This window comes from Lucilia sericata, unplaced genomic scaffold (assembly GCF_015586225.1).
Source record: "Lucilia sericata isolate MDLA Ls3-8-SP2 unplaced genomic scaffold, ASM1558622v1 Contig000248F_arrow, whole genome shotgun sequence".
NCBI classification, from domain to species: domain Eukaryota; kingdom Metazoa; phylum Arthropoda; class Insecta; order Diptera; family Calliphoridae; genus Lucilia; species Lucilia sericata.
This window is the reverse complement of record NW_023994274.1, coordinates 199,249-224,699: the sequence shown is the minus strand read 5'-3', so window position 1 is coordinate 224,699 and position 25,451 is coordinate 199,249. Positions and strand designations below refer to the sequence as shown.

The 25,451-nt window shown below is 28.6% G+C and overlaps 1 protein-coding gene and 1 long non-coding RNA gene across 3 annotated transcripts in view; one reads left to right on the top strand and one right to left on the bottom strand.

Annotated features, from left to right (window-relative positions):
- The window catches only part of LOC119602656 (aquaporin), a 138,669-nt gene that overhangs the window by 12,635 nt on the left and 100,583 nt on the right, over positions 1–25,451 (bottom strand). For both annotated transcript variants that reach the window (XM_037954285.1, XM_037954284.1), the window contains one exon: positions 9,439–9,632. In XM_037954285.1, the coding sequence (XP_037810213.1) occupies positions 9,439–9,630 (192 nt within the window). In that variant the 5' untranslated portion in view covers positions 9,631–9,632. The remainder of the gene's footprint in view (positions 1–9,438; positions 9,633–25,451) is intronic.
- LOC119602658 overlaps positions 1–25,451 on the top strand; it is a 161,617-nt gene that overhangs the window by 47,977 nt on the left and 88,189 nt on the right. Inside the window, exon 3 of the long non-coding RNA XR_005231359.1 lies at positions 9,037–9,093. This is a non-coding gene — a long non-coding RNA (uncharacterized LOC119602658). The remainder of the gene's footprint in view (positions 1–9,036; positions 9,094–25,451) is intronic.

Sequence of the window (25,451 nt, the reverse complement as noted above, 5' to 3'; positions counted from 1 at the left end):
TACAACGTTTAGTATCCATTATAAGCTTCAAAAGTGCCTTATTCTAGTTACACACATACATACATATAAAAAACTTTCATAAAAGTATCAATGCGTGTGTGTTTGATTTAAAAAATTGTTGCTCTTTTATGATCTTTTTGTTTATAAATTTTCAGTTTAACTTTTAACAAATGTGCGTGCCTGCATGTGTTGCAAGTGCAATGTTTTAAGTGCATTTAGTTTTCGATTTCTATTAATTCAATATCAATTTTATTTTGAGTTCAATACGCATGTTGCTGCTGATACAGCTGCTGTGTAGTTGTAATTTCCATAATTAGCATATTTGCACGTTTTTCAATATTTAATGGCCATTTAATCTACAAAAAAGAAAAACAAAACTAAACAACAACTTAAGAGCCACCATACAACCACATTTGGTATCAATATCATAATATGTATTGTTGTGTTTTCTCATACAATTGACTTCAAATTTTGGATTAATTTATTTATAAGATTAAACTTGTATTAAATGTAATTTAAGTCGTTTTAATGTAATTTTAACCAAAACAAAATCCAACAAAAATTCAAATACAAATTTAAGGTAATACAAGTTTTAGTGAACGACTTTTTGTACGCGTTTTTTACATTTTTGGTTATTAAAGACAAGGTGGAATTGAAAAGTCTGATGAATTAAAAGTTTAATGTTATTTTGTGACAGTTAACACCCTCTCGAAATTTTTGGGAAAATATATTGATTAAGAAATAATTAAAGCCAAAAAATTAATGTACAAAAATGGTGAAGTTTTCTAACAATTAAAACTTTTAAGAAATTTAACTAAATAAACTAGAAATTCTAAACTATAACGTTTTCGGAAAATAAGAATAAAATATTTAAACTTTTAAAGTATTTCAAAAAACTTTATAGAATTTTTGTAAAAATTAAACTTTTATTAAAAGTTTTCTATAAATGAAAAATTTATCGAACATTTTTAAAAATAAACAATTTAACGAAAAATTTATTTTTATTTAAATTATTATTTTTTCTAACTAAAATACAAATTTTTCCAACATTTAAAAAAAAGGAAAATTTATTTAAAATTTAAAAATAAAAAATTTATGGTTCATTTTTTAAAAATAGAAAATGTATTGAACATTGGTTGTTAAACTTCTGTCTTCCTGTATGTCTGGAAAGAACTATAGGCTACTTTTTACTTCAAAATTTCAAGTGGGCTACGTGCCACGCCTAGCTACAAAATAAGTATTAAAAGTCGCATATTTCAGAAACTGCAAGAGCTAGACTTCTAAAATTTGGTATGGGCAACCATATGAATACATGTATTTAAAATGGGCAGCATAGCTACAGTGGGCGTGTTACCACCCATATAAAAAACATATTAAATTGATATATCTGAGGAAATATAACAGCTAGAGAGCTAATTTTTTTCGGAGGCACTTTAGTATCAACATGAATGTTTAGGACATAAAATGGGCAAACTATAATTAGGAGGCGTGGCACCTCCCATATGAATTAAATTTTAAAATTCGTTTATCTGATGCACTATTTGAGATAGAATCTTAAAATTTTGCACAAAGACCTATAACAACAATGTCAAAATTTAGGATAAAAATGGGCGGACTTTCATAAGGAGGTCTTGGTATGGATTGAAACTACTAGAGCTAACATTTTAAAATTTTGCACGAGCTTTATTACCCATGTGCACATTTGGGTAATAATTTGGCGGAGTACATTTTAAGGGCATGGGAGGTATATATAAATTAAAAAGTTCTAAAAAACTATTGGAGCTAGATTCTTAAAATTTTGTACGAAGAACTTTAATATCAATTTGAACATTTGGGGGAAAATGGGCGGACTTTTATTAAATAGGCTTGGCACCTCCGATATCAATTAAGTACAAAAATCTGTAACTATGTATCTAGGAAACTATTATCTTACTTATCGAAACTTTTAAAATTTTTCAAAAATTTAATTTAAATTAAAAATTTAAATTAAAATTACTAAAAATTTCTTAAAACTGAATAATTATTGATCATTTCCCACAAATTAAAAACCATATCGAAAATTTTCGAAATATACAAAATATGTATATAGATTTTTTTTAATTAGAAATCATAGAATGTGAACATAAGTGTAATAAATTGGCGGATTAGCAATAGGGGGCCTAATACCCCCATATGAATTAAGTACAAAAATTCTTATATCTGAGAATCTATTAGAGATAGCATCCTAAAATTTTGCAAGATCAACTTTGACATCCATGTGAACTACAACAGGCACAAGTTGCATTAGAATCAACTGAACATTTGGTTTAAGAATAAGTCGACTAGAAAGAGTGGGCGTGGCTCCTCCCATATATAACAAATACTAAACGTCGAAAATCTGGGAATATAAGTATAACAGCTAAAAAAAATTATATGGGAGTATGAGTTTTAGTGTAGCGAAGCACACTGGGTATGCTAGTTTAACATTAAAATAGACATTTTGTAGAAAACTTTTCTAAAAAAACAAAATTTATAAAACAATTTCTAGAAATTTATCGAAAATTAAAAAAAATATAAAATATATCAAAAAATTTCTGAAGAAAATTGATTAAAATTATCGAACATTTTCTTAAATATAGCAAAATTATCGAAAATTTTCTAAAATTAGAAAATATATCGAACATTTTCTAAAAAGTGAACATTTTTTTTTTAAATTTTCCACAAATAAAAAATTTATCGAAAATTTTCCAAATTTTAAAAAATTTATCCAAAATTTAAAAAAAGAACATTATGAAATATAAAAATAGAAAATTTTCTAAAAACACACAATTTATAGAACAATTTCTAGAAATTAAAAATTTATCAACAAATTTCTAAAAATTACAAATTTATCGAAAAATTTCTAAAAAAATTTATAGAAATTTATCCAAAATTTTTCTAATAGAAAATTAAACAACAGAAATTTCTTTAAAAAGATTTAGCAAGAGAGTTTTTATGGAAAATTTTCTCTAACTTGGAACTTGGAGCGAGATATATAGAGATTTTATAAAACATTCAAAATTAAACAATCAATGGTATTTGCTTTTAAAGGAAAAATTTTCTAAAATTAAACAAATTTTTTATTTCTTAAATGAAAATTAAATATTATTAAAATAAAAATAACCTATTCAATTTTGAGTTTATCGTCCAAAATATTGTCCTTGAAATCGGTTGTAAATTTAACTTTAAGATCTTATTTATACTCCATTATTAGTATAATTACTTTTAAATTTTATCTAATTTAAAAGAACAAAGAAAAAATCCTAAGAATTATAACAATTACCTAAACACCTACCAATTAACTAAATTGTTTTTAAATTACTTATTTGTAATTATATTCTAAAGTGTAGCAAATTTGTCAAAAGAGTTTTGTTTAAATTACAAAAAAAAAAAATCAAGCCCTTAAGCAGCTTAACCCACATATTTAATACTTTGTAAAGCAAAAAATTAAAAAAAAAAACATCAAATCACTTGACCTTCAAGACAAATGAGAAAGACAACGAGAAAAAAAAACTCGTTAAAACTTGAAAATATACGGATTTACGCAAAAATAAGTACAGCGACAAAAATTAAATTATTTAGAAGCAAAAAAAAAAAGAAAAATAAAATTGAAAATATTTCTACACAAATTGACGGAGTGACTGCAATAACTAAATATTTAAGTGACTAAAACGTAAAGATACGGAATGACTGACTGAATTTGTATCTATTGGATCGAATCTCTGTTATAGAATGTGCGAGCAAGCGAGCGTGCGTGCATGCGTGTGTGATAATTACACACATGAATGAATGAAATGAATGAGTTGGCTGCTTTAACTTGGCTGGTGGTTGGTTGGTTGGTGGCTGCTGTTCGTTGGTTTTAGATTAAAATTTATTTAGTTTTAAGCGAAAATATCTACAAAATAAATATAAAAAATTAACGGATACACATAATTAAGCGTTAAAATTATGTCTATCAAATTGCAAAAAAAAAAAAAAAAAACGAAAATAAATGTATGTACTTACTTAAAAAAATGTTTAAACTCAACTTAATGCGTAAGTAAGTAACTTGCAGTAAGTCTATAAATGAGTAAACAGACAGACAGAAACAGTTTTTGATAAATGAATCGTATAAATTAGAAAAAAAAAAATATATACAACTAAACAAACAACTCTACAACGACAGAATTTTAAATTTGAAACATTTGCACTAATTGCATAAATGCGTTTTTAAGCATGCGTAAGAAGTTTATTTCTATTTTTTTGTTTCTAATTTAACGTTTCTTAGTGCTATGTTCGTTGTTTGAATTTGTTTTTCTTAATTTTGTTTTAGAATCTAATTTTTTGAACAGGTTTATCAAGGTGTAATTAACAACAACAGCAACAACAATGATAATGATGACGATTGTTTAATGTTAATGACGACGTTGTTGATGCTGATATTTGTGATATTTTTTTTTCTTAAAGAAATAATTACAATTAAGCAAAACAGAAAAACAAATCAATTCATTAAAATCGTTTTTTTTTTATTTGTGACGGATCGATCATTCTACCCTTCACCTCAAACTCAAAATCTGCGTGAAAGAATTTTGTCATTTCTATTTTGCAATTTTTTTCAATATTATTGATTGGTTATAGATAAATCGAGGTTTTTACGGTTTTTATTTAAAGATTCTTATTAACTGCTGCTACTAATTTATATAGAAAATTTTAAAATTTTTAGTTTACTTAGCACACCTCTCAAACGATGAGTATTACTGCATTAAATATGGAAAAAATAAAATTTTAAGGAAGCACAAGTCTCAAACGATGCGTATTTATTTGAGACTTGTGTCTCCCTAAAATTCTCAAAAGCTATGTTCCTCGGGACAATCTAATATACATACACATACATATACATCAGAAAGTATAAAACATATAAATATTAAAATATTACTATAGTCTAAACTAAATATTAGTCTATATAGGCAATAATACATTAGTCTATACTGTCCACAATAGAGTTAATCAAAGTATATCTAGTCCATAGTCTAGTCTATAGTTCTTACTGTAGTCTAGTCTAAGTTCTGACTATAGTCTGCAGTTCTGACTGTTGTTTACAGTTCTGACTATACTCTAGCCTATAGTTCTAACTACAACCTAATGTAAGTTCTGACTATAGTCTAGTCTATAGTTCTGACTATAGCCCTATACTTCGAGTCTATAGTTCTGACTATAGTCTAGTCTATAGTTCTGACTATAGTCTAGTCTATAGTTCTGACTGTAGTCTAGTCTATAGTTCTGACTATAGTCTAGTCTATAGTTCTGACTACAGTCTAGTCTATAGTTCTGACTGTAGTCTAGTCTATAGTTCTGACTATAGTCTAGTCTATAGTCTGACTATAGTCTAGTCTATAGTTCTGACTATATTCTAGTGTATAGTTTGAGTATAGTTTAGTATATAGTTCTGACTATAGTCGGGTCTATAGTTATGGCTATAGTCGAGTATATAGTTCTGACTATAATCTACTCTATAGTTCTGGCTATAGTCGAGTATATAGTTCTGACTATAATCTACTCTATAGTTCTGGCTATAGTCGAGTATATAATTCTGACTATAATCTACTCTATAGTTTTACTATAGTCTATAGTTCTGACTATGGTCTAGTCTGTAGTTTGTCTATAGTACTGGCTACAGTCTAGACCTGCGGTTCCCACCGTTTTTTACTTCGCGGACCCCTTGAGGAATTTATTTAATTTCACGGACCCCCATACATATTTTGATATCTTATTGTTATAAATAACACTGTGATACAAAAGTGAAGAAAAATAAAATGCAGTCGTTCTCATATACCAATTCTATTTCGTTATGGTCCATAGAGTACGAATATATTTTTAGTTTTTCCCTATCACTTCGTTAACTTACTTTTTAAGAGCAAAAGATGCGAAAAAGAGCCATTTTTGAAATTTTAAATTTGAAAAATCATAAGTTTAGTAGTTTTCATCCGATTTTCAAATCCGATATTTTTTTTTAATGATACAAGTGTTGCCTTTTAATCCAAAAAAAGAAATCCAAAATTTATGGTCAAATGTCTGAGTTACGGTCGTTTAAGTAAAAAACTCACACTTTTTTAAAAAATTTTCATTTTCATCATGCTCTACTTTGGCCATGAGGCAGTGAGTTCATCTTTTATTACTTTCCTGAAGAATCACATAAAGAAAGGTTTCTAAAACTTGTTATTTCATAAAAATCTATGAAAAACTGGATGATTTATGACAATTTTTCTAATAGCATGTTCCTCGAATTTTTGGTTTTCTCCATACAAATTAATTTTTGCATAAAAATGTTTATAAACATTTTTTAAACTTGTTACAAAGAAAACCAGAAACATGAACATTTTTGTATGGAAGAAATATGCTATATTTTTATAAAACTGAGCACAACTCATAACCTTTTTCATCGATTATCATAAATTGACCATCATTGGAAACCCAACTTAATGTGCCTTTTTTTCAAATGTAATAAAAGCTAAAGTTACTGCTTCATGGCCAACGTAGAGCAGTATGAAAATTAAAAATTGTTGAAAAAGTGTGAGTTTTTTTACTTAAATGGCCGTAACCAAGACATTAATCATAAATTTTGGATTTATTTTTTTGGGTTGAAAGACAACACTTGTATCTTTAAAACAAAATATCCAATTTGAAAATCGGTTGCAAACTACCAAACATATATTGTTTTAAAGTTAAAACTTCAAAAATAGCTCTTTTTCACATCTTTTGCTCTTAAAGAGGAACTAAACGAAGTGATCGGGAGAAATTAAAAATATATTCCTACTCTATGGACTATAACGAAATGGAATTGGTATATGAGAACCCCTGCATTTTTTTGCTGTATCACTGTGTAATTGTTCGTCCGAAAATTGTCTTAGTCCTGGTTCATAAACCCTATAAAATATTCCCGTACATTGAGAATATTTAGTATTTCGGAGATGTTTTCAATTGCATGGTTTTAAATATAGAATGACTTCTAACATGATGTTTAATTTTATGATCGTGAGAGCTTTCATGTTCATTTCTCGTCAAGGTAGCGAAAAGGTTTCTTTATCAAGTATTGTCGACATGTGCTTAAAGAGTCATGTTTCTAAATTTTTTTTGCGATTGCATAGGAGTGAGCTGAGTATGTAAGCTAAGTTTTCGGGAAAATATGTGAAAGTTAGACTTCTTCGATGTTGTTGCGGAATGCGTTACCCACATAAAATATGACCTGAACTCTTTGCGAATGTACTGTGAATTTGGATCTTAAATTTGAATTTTAAAATACCTACGAATTATTTTACTGCGTGGTTTTGACTATTTACGCATAACGCTATGAATTTTCTGATGTTGATTTAATAATATTGAACAACAAAATTAAGTTAAAATCTGTGTATCACGTCGGAATGGAATATTTATATTTAAAATTAACTAGATTAACACTTTTGCTTACAATTTAAAAAAAATATGAAATGTGACCTAACTTCATATTCCGGGATACCAGTATCAGTATTTAATTCTAAGGCAAATCATTATCCGTCTGCTATAAAAACACTTATTTCGATTCATATACATTTATAAAAATTACAAATCACATAATACTTTACTTTATAAAAGTGAAACAATAAATTTGTAGGGCCTAGCTTCATCCTGATAAACGACCGAAACAATAAAATTCAAAGAGTCACCAACAAATCTGGGATTATTGAATAAAAATTGTGTATTTTAGTATTTATGAAAAATTTGGAGATATTTTTAATATTTTCTAACATATAGAGAATATTTTTTATTCATGATTTTTTTCGTTCGTCTTCGCGGACCCCCTAGGATTTTGCTACGGACCACTAGGGGTCCGCGGACCCCCTTTTGGGAACCGTTGGTCTAGACTATAGTCGAGTTTATAGTTCTGACTATATTTAGTTTAGTCTATAGTCCTGATTACAGTATAGTCTATAGTGTGTCGTTCTACTAGTGTATCGTTCTACTATAGTCTATAGTTTAGTATATAGTTCTGACTATAGTGTAGTCTATAGTTCTGAATATAGTCGGGTCTATAATTCTGGCTATAGTCGAGTATATAGTTCTGACTATAGTCGGGTCTATAATTCTGGCTATAGTCGAGTATATAGTTCTGACTATAGTCTAAAGTTCTGACTATAGTCTAGTCTATGGTTTTGACTATGGTCTAGTCTATAGTTCTGACTATATGTAGTTCTGACTATAGTCTAGTGTATAGTTCTGACTATGGTCTAGTCTTTAGTTTAGTGCATAGTTCTGACTATAGTCTGGTCTAGTCTATAGACTTGACTATAGTAGGCAACAATCTACACCAGCATACATATTTTAAAGATTAAAGACTAAACTATAGTCGAGATTATTGACTGTACTCGATTATTGTCTAATTTCCATTTCAGTTTAGTCTATACACCTGACTATAGCCAAGTCTATGAAATTGAACAACTATACTATAGTCGACACTACATGCTGGACTATTGCAAGAATATAGTCGAGACTATTGGTTGGTTAATTTAATTTAGTTTGCTGTAGAGCTATAAGAACTCTGTTCTGATAATATCACACGACTATTCAGATGTATCGGAATGTATATTCCTGTGGTACTAAATCCTCCATTTGCTCAGAAATCCAATCTTCTTGACAGCTAGGACAGGGCATTCGCAGACAACATTAAGATACTTCATTTAATAAATACCAACGGCATTGAAATTGAAAGGCGTTGGAGATATCCAAAGCGGATCCAGTTCATGCTAAATAAGCAGCCAGTTAATTTTCATAGTAGTCTCTATTCGCGGTTGCCTCTACCCTCGGCCTTCTCTTCTGACCGATAGATTCCACGAATATAGAGTCCTACGGGCTTTTATTATTGCAAATTTCTCAGCCCAAAAATCATATCATTTTAGATATAACGAGCTTATAATACTTTTTTTTAATCAGTTTATGATTTTTTCTTAATTTAGTAAATTCTGAACTTGATTGTTTTAAATCGCACATATTTTTACTTTTTTTCAGACATTCTCCAAATTACCACAAGATCATAACTTTGAAATATCCTAAATATATATAACGGTAAGTTTAGCTTAATTTATTTTTAAACACCATTCTCCAAATAATTTCCAATTATAGCAAATAAATACCTCAGGGTTCATTAAAGATGACATTTAAAATTTAATAAAAATATTAAAAGTTGAAATGCATTCAAATAATTGCATGATGGTCATATTATAATTGTTTATAGATTTTTTATGTTTTTTTTCGATTATTTTTTTAACGATTGTTTGAAATTTATTTTTTTTTTTCTCCATAAAAGAGATCAATCAAACGATTGTATTATTTGGTATTTATGTATAATATGCATGCGAATAATAATAAAAATATATTGAAGAAAAAAATCAAATAATAATAATAACTCACCTGAGCCAATGTGGCCACAGTTAAACCGAAAGTAAAGGCTATTTGTGGTATTGATGGTTTCCATTCCGAACCACCTGTACAACTGCCAACACCAATGACAACCAAAAAGAAGGTACCAATCAATTCGGCCAACAGTTGGCGCCAGATCTTTTTATTATCTGTGATGTCCTTAACACCAACCATGGCTGACATATCTGTAAATGTGAACGCAATTTTTATTATAAAATTATTAATTGTTTATTTATATTTTTATCTTCAAGTACTTAAATAGTTTTTATAACAAATAACATGAGTGTTTAACAGCAAAATAATAAGTGTAACGAATTGTGTGGTAATCGACAAAGTAGTATAAGGTGACCAGCTTTAGATATTTATAGGTTTTATATAAATTATTAATTTTTTTATTTATTTTCTAAATACTGCCCAGGATTTGAACTGTAGCCTGACAAAAACTTTATTATTAATTTAATAATTAACTACACAGTTCATCTTTGAGTTTTTACTTTTCGTTCCCCTTTGACTTTTCTCGCATTGTGCAATATCTGTAATTTTTATTAACAATTGTTTAAACAAATATCACAAGTATAGGGATTAAGATAAAAACGCCACAAAAAATGTTTTCAAGTATTCAAATTGTTCAAATAGGAATTTTATACCAAAACTATAAAACGAAAAAAAAAAATCTGTTTAAAGTGTTACTAAAAAAAGACAATTGTAGAGTGAGTTAAATATTTAATTTCAAATGTTCGTGTTCACAACATGTAGAGAAAAAGTGTTATTGACTTATGATTTAAAAAGATAAAAAAAGAAGATTGCGTGAAACCAAATAAATTGCTGTACAGAAATACATAAGTATTTAATTAATGATAAAAATTAAATATTGAAGGTAAAAGAGATTTTCAGTTTATTTTTAGTTTTTAAACAGTTAAAGTTATAGTTACAGTTACAATTAAATGAAATGTTTACGATTTGAAAAGTTTAAAATTTTTTATTATTTTTGAATATTTTTTTTAGAAATTTACAAAAAAGTTATCAATTTTAAAATATAGTTCGAAAAATTCTTTATTTAATAATGGTATTTCCCATAGTTTATACTTTGATCCAATCGACTCAAAATCACATTCTGAATCGACTTAATAATGTATGTATGTGCGTCTATAAACTTCAACGGATGATATCTCAACAACTACAGCAGATTTTAAAAGAATTCATAAGGTCATGAGTCGGGCAAGGCCGACCATATAATACCTTGCCTCAGATATACTTAAGCCATTTTTTTGTTGAATAAAATTGCGTACATTTAAGTCATATTTCGAAGGGGGCTTTGTATAGGGTCAAATGAGGCCCTATCATTAATACATTTATCGGGGCTAGTATGAAACTTGGTTATGCAGCTTTTTGTCGAGATACGAGTACATTAAACATAATTATGAACTTAAAAGCCCTATTCGCGGGGTTCAGTTGTATGGGGACTGGTTCAAATATTGGCCCGATGTTACCCATTTTCAATAGAATTCGTCTCTAGTACAATAGAAGATCATGTGCAAATTAAAAGCCCTATTCGCGGTGTTCAGTTGTATGGGGACTGGTTCAAATATTGGCCCGATGTTACCCATTTTCAATAGAATTCGTCTCTAGTACAATAGAAGATCATGTGCAAAATTTCTTTGAATTATCTTTAAAATTGCGACCTGTACTTTGATTACAAAGTTTACAAGCCCTTTTCGGGGGTTCAGTTGTATGGGGGCTAGGTGAAATAATGGACCGATCATAACAATTTTCAATAGGCTTCGTCCCTTTAAAATTGCGACCTGTAGTTTAATTACATATTTTACATGGACGGACAGACAAACGGACGGACGGACATAGCTAAATCGACACAGAAAATGATTCTAAGCCGATTGGTATACTTTAAAGCAGGTATAGGACCAATATTATTGTGCGTTATAAACATCTCCTCCCCACTAAAGTGGTTTTGGGTATAAAAAGTGTAAAAAATTGGAATGCGTTTTTTTTTTTTGGAAAATAAAAGCGAAATGTACAAAAAAATACAGTTTTTGTCAATTAATTGTTATATCAAGCTTTAGGTGAAGATATCTCGAAAAATAAAGAAGATACGTCAGATGATAAAGTTAACAGAAAGGACTTTTAGATGGCATACAATTAATAAAAGTTGTCTTGTAGATATAACTTCCCAAAAAGGTCCAAAAATGGCTTTTTTTCAAATTTTAGGAGACGATATCTCTAATCCCAGATGGAGCAATTCTGAGGACAGATTTGGTTTCAGCGGGGCTCAATGCTTTATAAAAGTATATTTTGGTCTCTAGGTTAAAAATTTGTTGGATCAAACCTAATGCCAAAAAATTAAAAAAAATATATTTCTCCTATAAACTAAATAATAAGACAATTTTGACACCTATTTCGATAAAAAACGATAAAAATATATAAAAATATATATTTTTGGACCAAAAATGCTCTAAAACAATTATGTTACCCGTAATCAGCTCAAAATTATGATGTTTTTGAGACCCATCTTGAAAATATTGCAAAATTTATTTTAACATATTGTACTGAGATCGAAATTTTCAACTGCTGGTAGGGAACTGGGTCCCCTTACAGAAAAAAATTTATTTTGCTGGTATTCAATACATTAATACGCATCAAGGCAGTCCCTCGGGACACTCTACTTAATATATGTATGTATGTACATGTGTATATATAAAAAAAATGCACATTAAGGGTTCAAAACTAATTTTTTGATTTATAATATTTTAGTTTGGAGGCGTGGAAGTATTTCCATTATTTCTGAAACACAATTTTATTTATACGGCTCTCTTCGCAGCAGCTCAATTATTCAGTCCAATTTTCTAAGAATTCTTTTTAATATAAAAAAATTAAAACTTTGAGGTCACAAAACTCACTTTTCGATTTGGAATTCTTTAATTGGAAGACATGGAAATATTTTCATTATTTCTGAAACACAATTTTGATTGACGAGGCTGGTTTGACAGCAACTCATTCCTTCAATTCAATTTATCAAGACTTTTTAATGCTTTTAGGTTCTATCTCTTAAATGTCGCGAAAAGGCGTGTATCACTTTCTGGATTATTCGCATAACTTTGATCTGTAACGGAATGTATTAAATGGGCTTCGTAATCGCGAATATATTACAGTATTAAATTCGAAAAATCAAAATATAACTGTTAAAACTAGTTCCCGTAACCTGAACTGGATGAAATTTGACCTGTTCAATATTCAAATAATTGAAATTAAGTTCCAAAAATCTAACTTAATTTTGGTCCAATCAAACGAGTAATCGATTAAATAAAACTAAACATAACTAATATTATCAAAAAAAGTATGTTAATAAATTTTATAATTGATTAAAAAAACAACTATTTTTATAATGGTTGGGTTTTTTCAAAATCGATCAACTGCTGCTGGTGGTTGTAAATTTTTAATTGACAGTTTATAAATGTTATTCTAGAAGTGAGATTAAAGTTAATGTTTATTATGATATGTACATAATTGTTTTTTTTGTTTTTTTTTATTTTTTTTATAAATATTTACAATGACAAACATTTAATTTTTAACAATGAAGAGGTACTCACATTAGAAAGTGAAATGGTTCAATTGGTTTTAAAGTACAAGTTAACAAAATTGTACAATTGAAAAATGATAATAATGAAGTTTGGCAAAATTTTCTAAAAGAATTTTAATTATTTAAAGCTAATATTTAAAAATTATCTCATTTCACTTTTATTATTTTTATCATTAAAATAACTCAACACCATATTCACATTGTTCAAACACCTTTTTTTTTGTAACGCTAACAAATATTTCAAAAATGCACTAAATAATTTTTCTAAAAAACAAAAAAAAAAAAAAGACATAAATTTAAACAAATACTACAATGTGTGTGTCTAAATATTTTTTGTTTGTCAAAACTTGGACTGATTAAAATCATGTCAAGTTGTCATCATTAATTACAAGTGTCACGCTTTCCGTTTTTTTTTTTGTTTAGGGATAAGTTGGAACTTCATTCATAGTTGCTTTTACTAGTGCTATTGTCGTTGTTTTAATTAAATTTTTTTACTTAATTTTCTAAACAACTATTTAACTACGTATTTAGTATTTATTTACTACAATCGAGTTTTAGTTGTTGTCACATAATTTAAGATCTATAAACGAACATAGAAAAAGTGATTTATTATATTAATTGTACTTGTATCGTATGCAAATTAGTTAAATTGTTAATTTAATTTGCTTGTAAAGTTGTAATTATACAATTTAAAGTGTTTGTTTATAGTTTGTAGTATGTTCTGGCAGTTTTTGTACTTAATATAGAAACATATATAGGAAAATTTCATTGATATTTTGGAAAAATGTACTATATCAGTTGGAAAACTCAATCTCAAACTATTTAATTTTTCTTTATGCAGTTATTTTCTGTTTATAGAAATTTTTCTAAAATTTCTAAAAATATTAAAAACTTTCATATTTTCAAACAATTGTCTCTGTATTTATAAAAAATACTATTTTTCTATTAAAAAATATCGCTAAATTTTCTTTTATAAACAGAATTTCCAAAAAAATCGTTCAAGATATGAGCAAACGGGACAATTTTAGATAGCTTAGTGAAAGTTGTGACATAATTAAGGGGCTAAAGTCACCATTAATCTCATGTATGCTAAGCGAGATATTGGAGGTCAAAGGTTACAAAAAATCCTTGGGTGTTTTTTTTAAATAAAAAGAAAGTTTGAAAAATGTTCTCTATTTGTAGAAAATTTTTTAATTTTAAGATTTCCTATAATTTTCTTAACTTAAAAAAGATTTTTGAATATTTTTTAATTAAAAAAAAATTATGAAAATTAATTTATAGAGAATTTTTGAAAAATTTCTGTTTTAAAAATTTTTTTAATATTTTCCTATTTATGAAAAATTTTTTAAAAATTTATTATAAAAAAAATTTTTGACATTTTAAATTTGACACCTATATAAATAAAAATCAATTGTCGTTCGTTGGTAATTACATCAGTTGAGAACGGCTAGACATTTTTGGACAATTTTTTTACTGAAATGTTCGTCATAGTCCAACTTAGGTTTTTACGGAAAGAAAAATTGACAACGCCCACTTTTACGCACACTTTTTCGATTTATCTAAAATCGGAAAACGGCTGCACCGATTTGGCTAAATTTTTTAAAACATGTTCGTAGTAATCAAATTTGACCACGCCCACTTTTACGCTCACTTTTTTCGATTTATCTAAAATCACAAATCGAACATAAACATTTTTTCTAATTTGGACAGGACAACGTCTGTCGGGTCAGCTAGTTTAAAATAAAAGTTTATATTTTAATTTTAAAAAAGTTTTTAACTATAAAACTATACCTATGTAGTAAAAAAAAACACTAGAATATCCTGGGTGCTTCGCTACTTAGACCGATATTAAATACATACAAAATTTTGATTACTCTTATGGAAAATTTTAATTCATTAAAAACAGTTTTTTTAATGTTTCTGTTTTTATGTTCAATATTATTGAAATTTATCACGTGAATAAATTCGCATTCAGTAAGGAGCGAGTATTTTTAATATCATTCGTTTAGCTTCCACATTATAGAAAATTTCGAAAGTACTATTTGAAGAAGGAAAAAGTACTATAACATACCTCTTAGAAATTCTCATTCTATTTCAATATGGATTTGAATAATGGAAAAGTACCAAAGAGTGCCCACTTACAAATTATTATTCAGTCAGGATCATACATGTTCAAATTTATGTTTCTATGTTGAATACTTTAGAAAATTCAAAAAGTACGATTTGAGTGATAAAAAGTTCTATCCTAAAAAATCTTATTCAATAAGGACCGTCTATGTTTACTAATCATGTATTTTGGATTCATATTATAGAACATACTTTTGGTATCATTTAAAGAAAAAAAGTACCAAAATTCTACCTTTGTGGAAAGTACTAATAACAATAATAACATTTTCCCTCTTTTCGTCTAGCAATATACTTTATTAAGTTTACAAAATATTCTGTGTTTAAATCTATGTATATATCTCAGATAAAGCTCAAACGATTCAAATCTGCATTCATTTGTTCCACAAAAGTTGTGCTTTCAAAAAGTACCAAACAGTTTACCCGAATTTGGTTCTATATAGGGCTTAGTACCCGAATTACAATATAATATAGGAAAAGCTTATTTTGTGTGAGTAAATTAACTATTTTTTAAAATTTTATAAAAATTGGCTCAATTAATTTGAATAAATTAAATTACCCATTTTTTCCCCTTTTTGGTACTTTTTCCTCCAGTAAAATAGCAAATATCTTGTTTCAATAAATATTAAATAATAAGTACGTAATTTAATAGGTTTATGTCAATAAATCGAAAAACTTTTTTTAATGTGCTAAAAAAAAGTACCAAAGATACTGTTTTCTCCCTTTTACACCCAAAAAGTACTAAATTTTAAAAAGTACGAAACAGGTGTCTCTCGATTCTAAAAGATATATCAAAAATATTTACAAACATTTTATTATGTTTATTAGTTAAAAAGTTATAAAGGGCCAAAAAAAGGTACCAAATTCTGGTTTGTTACACATTTTCACCCCTTAAAAGTACGAATTTCAAAAAAGTAACAGACACCCATCTGCTCTTTTTAAGAGTAGATACAGGTGAATTTAAAACATTTTTCATGTATCATTAATATTTTGTAAGATAATTAAGAAAACCTGTTTTACCCGTTTTTCCTTTCTTTATCCCTAAATGTGAAAATTTCCAAAAATCCCTCCTTAGTGAATCTACATAACTAATAACACATCACTGTCAAAATTTCATGATTCTAAGTTCTGCCGTTTCAGCTGTGCGATGATGAATCAGTCAATCAGTAATGCGACTCTTTTATATATATAATAATAACTTATATAGAAGATTGTGATTTTTAAAATGTTTCTATTTTCGAAAATATCTTTATACTAATGAGAATTTTCGAAAAATTGTTATTACAGAATATTTTTTAAAATTTCTTTATTTATAAAAGATTTTTGAAAATATTATTGCTTAAGAAGATGTTCCAAAATTTTTCTATTTAAAGCAGATTTTTGAAAAATTTCGAAATTTAGATAAGATTTTTAAATATGTTTATATTTAACAAAAATTTCTTTTAGATGTTAGTTTGTTCGAAAATCGATAATTTCTTTAATTATAAAATATTGAAAATTTCTCCATTTAAAATGAGATTATATTCAAAATATCTTTATTTTTACGCGGTTTTCGAAAATTTCTCTATTTAAAAAAGGATTTTTTCGGAAAATCGGAAATCTAAAATCGAAAGCATTAAAATCTATACAAAAGTCATTTAATATTGATTCTTTCATTTCAAAGCAAAAACTTTTTCACGCTTAACAATTAATACAAAACATTAAACTGCACATTTTTTTATTTAGTTTTCTTCATTTGATTAATTATATTCGTACCTTATAAGGAATTACAATTTCGATACCTGTTTATCAAGAAACATGTGAAAAATTTTATTTATTTCAATTATCTCCATGCATGCGAGAATATTTAACTACAACTTTTTAAATAAATATATTATTGTTAATTAAATATGAAGTTTTATTTATAACAATTTCACTAATGGCGTATTAAAAAAAAATTAATTAATAACGATGATGAAATATTTACATTAATAACATATGCGTTGAGCTAATTAATTAAATACATACATAAGTATTGATAGGGTAATAATGGGCTTTAAGTTGTCTTAGGGGATTAATGTGAATACAATTGAGGGATCTTGAAGTATTACTTCGGATTGGTAATTTGTCTTAATACAAATTTAAACAAACTTTTGAAATTTTATTGCTAACTGCAGCATTTTCAAATCTCATCATAGTACGCTAGGAAATTTGCATATCTCGTTTATTTTCATTAATACACTTATTTAATTTTCTAATTATTTCCCTTCATTTCAATATAACTTAATAATAAGCGCATCCATACAAAATCTCCATGTGATTTAAATTAAAAATTAATTGTTTATTTCAATAATTATTTACTTTCTAAAACTCATGCAAAAAAAAAAAAAAAAGAAAAAGGAATGATTGTATATATTTCTTAACGCAATAATAATTTTAATTTCCCGGGAATTTTAATTGCAAAAGAAAGAGGCAACAACAACAATTATAATAAAAAAAATTAAACAATGATATTGTAAAAAATTTTAATTTTGTAATTCCAAAAACAAATGAAGTAAGTGAAAAGTTTCTATAAGAGATTGTAATATAAAAAATCATAAAGAAACTACTGCGAAGGTAGCAAATAATTAACTGTCAATTAGGAAAAAAACTTAAAACAATACAATGATTATTGTTTGTCGGCTAAAATAAAAAAGTGCATAATAATTGCAATACCCAACTTACTATAAATTTGCAATAATATTTAAATTATATATTTATGTATACTTTTGTTAAGTTTATGCTAAATAACGGGAAAAGAGTGAGCAGTTTACAATGAAGACGTTTGCATTTGAAATCTTTGAAATATTTTCCGATTTTAATGAAGTCAATGGCTCATCTTTAAAGTAAAAACAGACTTAACTCGACACCATACTCCGTATAATAGTCTTGACAATAGTTCACACGATATGCTGTAGACTACAGTATTCCTGACAATATTCGATTCTATAGTTGAGACTATAATTTTTACTTCAATACATACTATAATCGCTTCTATTGTCGACACTCTAGTCCAGTATATTGTAGATAGTTGACACTACAGCCCAGACTATAGTCGACACTATAGTCCAGATTATAGTCGACACTATAGTCCTGATTATAGTGTCGACTACTATAATCCAGACTATAGTCGACATTATAGTACAGAGTATAGTCGACACTATAGTCTACACTACAGTCGACACTATAGTCGACACTATAGTCGACACTATAGTCCAGACTATAGTCGACACTATTGTCCAGACTATATCGACACTATAGTCCAGACTATAGTCGACGCTATAGTCCAGACTGTAATCGACACTATAGTCCAGACTATAGTCGACACTATAGTCCAGACTATAGTCGACACTATAGTTGACACTATAGTCCAAACTATAGTCCACACTATAGTCCAGACTATAGTCTACACTATTGTCCAGACAATATCGACACTATAGTCCAGATTAATAGTCCAGACTATAGTCTACACTATATGTCACACTATAGTCTACACTGTAGTCCACACTATAGTCTACACTATCGTCCACACTATAGTCTACACTATAGTCCACACTATAGTCCAGACCATAGTCTACACTATAGTCCACACTGTAGTCCACACTATAGTCTACACTATCGTCCACACTATAGTCTACACTATAGTCCACACTATAGTCCAGACCATAGTCTACACTATAGTCCACACTGTAGTCCACACTATAGTCTACACTATCGTCCACACTATAGTCTACACTATAGTCCACACTATAGTCCAGGCTATAGTCGACACTATTGTCCAGACTATATCGACACTATAGTCCAGACTATAGTCGGCGCTATAGTCCAGACTGTAATCGACACTATAGTCCAGACTATAGTCGACACTATAGTTGACACTATAGTCCAGACTATAGTTGACACTATAGTCCAGACTATAGTTGACACTATAGTCCAGACTATAGTTGACACTATAGTCCAAACTATATTCCACACTATAGTCCAGACTATATCGACACTATAGTCCAGATTAATAGTCCAGACTATAGTCTACACTATATGTCACACTATAGTCTACACTATAGTCCACACTATAGTCTACACTATAGTCCACACTATAGTCTACACTATAGTCCACACTATAGTCCAGACCATAATCTACACTATAGTCCACACTATAGTCTAGACTATAGTCCACACTATAGTCCACTATAGACTAGTTAGACACTATAGTCCAGACTATAGTCGACACTATAGTCCAGACTATATTTTACACTATAGTCCAGATTATAGTCGACAATAGTCCAGACTATAGTCTACACTATAGTCCACACTATAGTCCACTATAGACTAGTTAGACTATAAGTCCAGATTATAGTCTAAACTATAGTGGGTACTGCCGTCGAAAATTTAACCTACACTATAGTTCAGACTATAGGCAATAGTTTAAAGCCTAATAGTTTTAACAAAATTTTTTTCTTTTCACACTTTTAGTTTTTATTAAAAAAATTATTTTGTAATTATAAAACTCAATATTAATTATTTGTGTAGGTCATGATTTAGCAGAAAAAAATTAAAAATATATTTGAATAAATAAAAACCGTAATGTAATCAATACTCTGCTAAATGCATCCCAAATGCATTTCTAAGTTAAATTATATACAAAATTCATTGAACGTTATTCTAAAATTATGGGAAATAAATTTCTAACCGCAAATCTACAAAGTCATGCATATTTTTCCTACAAATCACTAATAACTTAATTTATTTTATTAATCATTAAAGCAAAACAAAATAGTACCTTTTTATAGACAAAAAAAGTACTTTAGTACTCATAGACATAGTTATTAAGACAAAAAAACAAGCTGTGAAACAGCAACAAAATTAATATTTCAAGTTCAATGAAATCTCACGTTTATTTTTTTTTTTTGTTTTTATTTTACGAAGTGTAAAAATTAACAACAAAAAAAAAAAACGTGTATGAAAAAAAAACTTGTGACTGACGACGACTGACTTGAGTCTGTCTAAACAGTTTAAACCACCCAGAGTACATATTGGAAGCAGTCAGAATTGTTGTTTTTTTTTTTCAGTAAAGTGTCATTCATAGTCTCGTTTTATTTATTTTTTTCTTCTTTCAGTTTACCTGAACTGTCAGTTTAGTTGATATCTATAGCTGTCTCTATCTATGTCTCCATGTTTATATTTACCCAGTAGGTTTACCAGGAGTCAATGTGAACCGACACAAACGACACTTATTTGGTAATGAAGTAGTCATAGGCCATTTCATGGATCCTAAGAAATCTAAAGAAAATAGATTTGTGCTATTCCTTAAATTATTTAATCTTTCTAAAGAAATTTCGTACAGAAAGTGGGTTTGTTGTCTGTAATATTAAATGATAGGTAAAATTATTAACTCGGAATACTCTCACCGAACTACAGGGTTTAATGTATTGTTTTTATTTTTAGTCAGTGTATTTATTTAATATGTTGATTACGATTATTTACTTTAGTCTAAATGTGGTTAGTTAGTTATCGTGTGTATTTTAGCAACTTATAGTAGCATCGCTTGTCAATCATATATTTATTATATTGTAAATATAATAGTAATAAAAATATCACATTTACAACAAATACCGTTAATGTTATTTCATTGCAACATTAAAAACATGTTGCATATTCGTTTGAGTAACTGTGACATTCGTAATAAGTAAATTTTCTTTGGAATATATTGATAAATATTTATTACAATATATTATATAAAAATTCAGATCACGAAAGTTCATTAAAATTGGTCGACGTTTATAAATGTTGTAGTACCCAAGTCTAGTTCTTTACCATCTCTGCCAAATGATTATAACGAATTAGTTTCTAATTTAAAATATAGAAGGTCACTTTCCATAGAGGGATAGTAACTAACTGGTTCTATATCAGTTCGTTTATTACGGGGACTGTTATGAGTTATATTCGTTAAGGAAATTTTCTGAAGTGGAGTTTGTATGGGTTCTAATGAGGACCGATTATTATGATAATCGGCAGTATTTAGGTTTCTAGGTACAGATAACATTATATTTAATATAATTATGAGCGATTCAAAGACCTATTCGATGGGTCCGGTTGTTTGGGGGCTAGGTAAAATAATGGGCAGATTTCAAACATTTTCAATATCTTTGACGACCCGTAAGCTCATATATTTAATATAAGATTGTATAGTAGGGCACTATCCACCATTTGATACTTTTAATAAGACCTGATCATTAAATAAGGCCTGATCATTACGAAAATCGGAATTTTGTAGAGTTACTAGAACATTTAGAACAATTATGTGCTCAAGAGCCCTATTTCTGGGGGTGCGGTTGTACATTTTCATCAAATTATCTTTAAAAATTGCGACGGGCGGACGTAGTTCAATGAAATCAGAAAAGGATTTGATTGGTAGTTCAATGAAATCAGAAAAGGATTTGATTGGTAGTTCAATGAAATCAGAAAAGGATTTGATTGGTATAATTTAAGGTCGGTGGTAGGACCAATATTTTTGATTACTACAAACATAAGCAAAAACGCATAATACCCACTATAGTCGGGTAGGGTGTTAAAACTCCAGTCAAAGGGTTCATTTGTCACTCTATGCTGTTCCCTGGTCTAGAAATAATTCATAAAAACCATCTAGTTGTTCATCTCAGATAAGAAATTCGACGGAACACCAAAAACAGTAAATTATAAGGAAAATAACAGATTAAGAGTTTTGAACGCGGATCCCATACATCGAGAAGTTAAAGTTCCGATTATTACAAATATTGTTGAACATACATACATCTGTATAAGTAGCATTTACTTGATCATTTAGCGTATAATCAATATTTAGCACTCTGAGAGAAGTCATTATCAATCTTAGAAAAATATGTAAGTAAATTTTAGCATTTTAACCCCTTACCTGGTATTAAAGTTTTTTTCTGGGAAGTTAATCTTTTTCTGATCTCTTAAAGTTTTCTACCACCACTGTTTTTTAAGTTAAATATTTTGTAAAATTTACTTTAATGTTAAAGGTTAAAAATTTTATATTTCTTTCTCTATCAGTAAATATTTCTCTTTTTGAAATTAGTTAAAATTAAACACTTTTAAATAACATGGTAACAATATGTATTGTCATAATAATTTTATTTTGTTTGTGAAATTGCAAGTTTACAATATAGTATTATACCTAATTTACCACTTGTCTTAAACAATTGAAATAAATCTTTTAACACTGTGCCACAAATTTATAGGCATAGATATTACATTTAGTAGAACCAATTGAGACCCTCTCTTAAACTCTTTATTTAAAGAAATAGTTCAAAACTCTACTCTAATTTTTGTGTTTATTTCGATTATAGTTATAAGTAGCACAGTGTCTTTACATGTTTATTATAAAACATGAGCATCAATCTTAACTTTAAGTATTCTTCTCTGGTTTTGAAATTAAACTTAAAATTCTCTACCAACATTTAAACATTTATCAAAAAACATAAATAAAATCTAAACAATTTTGACATAAATATTTTTGAATTTTGTATTTTTTTTTTTTTAGAAATTTGTGCAAAATTTATTACAACTTGTTTAGAATTAAATAAAATGTAATTTCACTTTTTTTTGCTGTAATGTTTGCTGCTTTGTATGAAATTTATGAAAGTCAGCATATTTGGCAGCCAGGCAGGCAAGAGTACAGAAACTACAAATACTTTCATTTCTATTATATTTCTATAGTTTTATATTTATTTTTATTTATATAGTTTTTTTTCTCATTTGAAAAAGAAATTGCAATATTTTGAAGTGTACTTCTTTTTTTTTCTACAATAATAATAATAAAATGTTTTTATACAGGTTTAAAAAAGTATAAATTTACAATTACATTTTTATTGTTGCTCGGACAATACAAGTGTTTTAAACACACCAGCACCACCACTCACTATTCAGTCACTTGTAGTATTTTGGGTTTTAGTTAAAACATGTTGCAGTAGCTTTAGTTTGTAGGGTTTTCTTTTTCGAATAGCACAAGTCATAAATTACTTACTTGGACTTGACTCCTCATTTACGTATCTTTGTCTACAACAGTATTATTTGTAATCGTATGTCGGAATACTGTAATTTAGATTTTGTTCAAGTCAAAAAAAAAAAAAATGACCATAATATCATTGTTATAAACATGAAAACTGTTAGATTATAAACGAGGGTGGTTAGAAATATAATTTATTATCTGGAAAATAGTGGAGCATACATTTTTATACCCTACACCACTTTAGTGGGGAGGTTATTATAAGTTTGTGTTGATGTTTGAAACACCCAAAAATATTGGTGCTACAACCACCTTAAAGTATACCAATCGGCTTAGAATCACTTTCTAAGCCAGAATCACTTCCTGAGTCGCCTGCCGTTCCGTCCGCCCGTCAGTCTGTTTGTGTGTCCATGTAAACCTTGTGCATACGCAACAGGTCGCAATTTTCAAGATAATTTAATGAAATTTAGCACATACTCTTCTTTTGTCCAAAGGACGAAGCCAATTGTAAATGTTTAAAATCGGTACATTATATCGCCTAGCCCCCGTACCCTTCTAATAGAACTTTTGAGCTCATAATTATGTTAAATGTTCTAGTATCATAACAAAAGTCGACAAAACTTAGTTTTATAAAAGCCTAAATGATACTGCCGATTTTCGTAATGATCGGGCCACATGTAATCGTATATTGGTCTACCGGTTACGTCTCTAAGTGCTGTTGCCGAATCAACAGAGGCTATTCCATCTGTGTGGTTGTTTTACATCTCGGTAGTTAAGCAACGGGACAGCAATGGTCAGAGATTAGATAGCTCAAGTGCTTGAACATGGGCCGGTTTAGCCATGTATAAAAATTGCCACCTGATTTCTTCATTGAAGATTGAAGGGACGGTGGGGAGTCATCACAAAGCTCACCCAGTGGTTGAAAAAGACCACCGTGAGATAGGCCCACACGGCAGGTACTCACGTAAAGCACTTTGGCATTAAATTCCCTTCGACTACCTGACATCTGCACGGTCCTTCAGGCAGAGATATATGTTATCGATACAGCTGCGAGAAGAATCTAGAATCTAGAAAATTCGACTATACATATATATTTGGATAGCCTTGCATCAATCAAGACTCTTTACTCTAATATTATTATGTAAGTCGAAATGTCTTCTCAATTGTATTCAATCATTGGCACAACTGACTCAACATCACGTTGAGTTGGGTTCCAGAACATGAGGGCATCCAGGAAATATCTGTTGAATGCGCAACCAATGGTTCGTCCCTAGACTTTACCTTTGCGCAAAGGGATATTCACACTCCCCTGTTGAGTCTATCAAAATAAATAGATGACTGGGCTTTGAGTGAGACGGAACTCAGGTGGTCAAATATCGAGACTGCTTTGGCCCACTCTGACAACGGATAGGACTTGGACTCTTTTGTCTTTTAGTAAAAACTCGATTAGACTTCTAACTGGTATAATTGGACACTGTATGATTGGACATATGTCGGAACGTATGGGCTACCTACTGTAGAAGCTGTTTGGACGAAGAAGAAGTGGAATCGGTACAACACCTTCTATGTGACTGCCCAGCCGTACAAGAGCACAGACTACTCTATTTTGGGAGAGCTCTTTTCCATGATCTAGACTGTCTAAGAGATGTGTCGCTAATAAACATGATTGGATTTATTAAAAATATTGGCTGGTTTTCACGGAGACCGCAAGAACCAAGTAGTCAACGAAATTACGGAGGGAAACCATTCTCTTAATATAAGGGAATGGCAATTCTAAGGCCTCCGAATGAACCTAATCTATCGATAATTAAATTAAACTAAATTAAAAAAGTCTAGTTGAAAACAGTATTTATGACAAGTGTTCTCTAAAAAGAGAATTTAACGAAAATTCAAATCATTTTTACCTCGTCCCTCGTTTTTTACCTTAAACTATGTAAATTTATTTAATATATTTGGTATCAGCTAAAAAAATAACCTTTAGCAACTCTTCAATATAAATATTCTTTCAGAAAAGATTTTTTATTTCTTCTCTAATTTCAAATAACTAAATAAGTATGTGAGTAGGTAAGCAGTGTGTCTTTGAGAAAATGATTTTATATTAATGATAATTTTTTTTGTAATTTTTTTATTTATACTCTTGTAGTCGAAACACTCCTTATTTTCAAGATCTTTTTAAAACGATAATATTTTAATGGTAATAATAAAAATGTTTGAGTTTAGATGTTTGAGAATGTACTAGGAAATGTTCGAATGTTGGTTTAC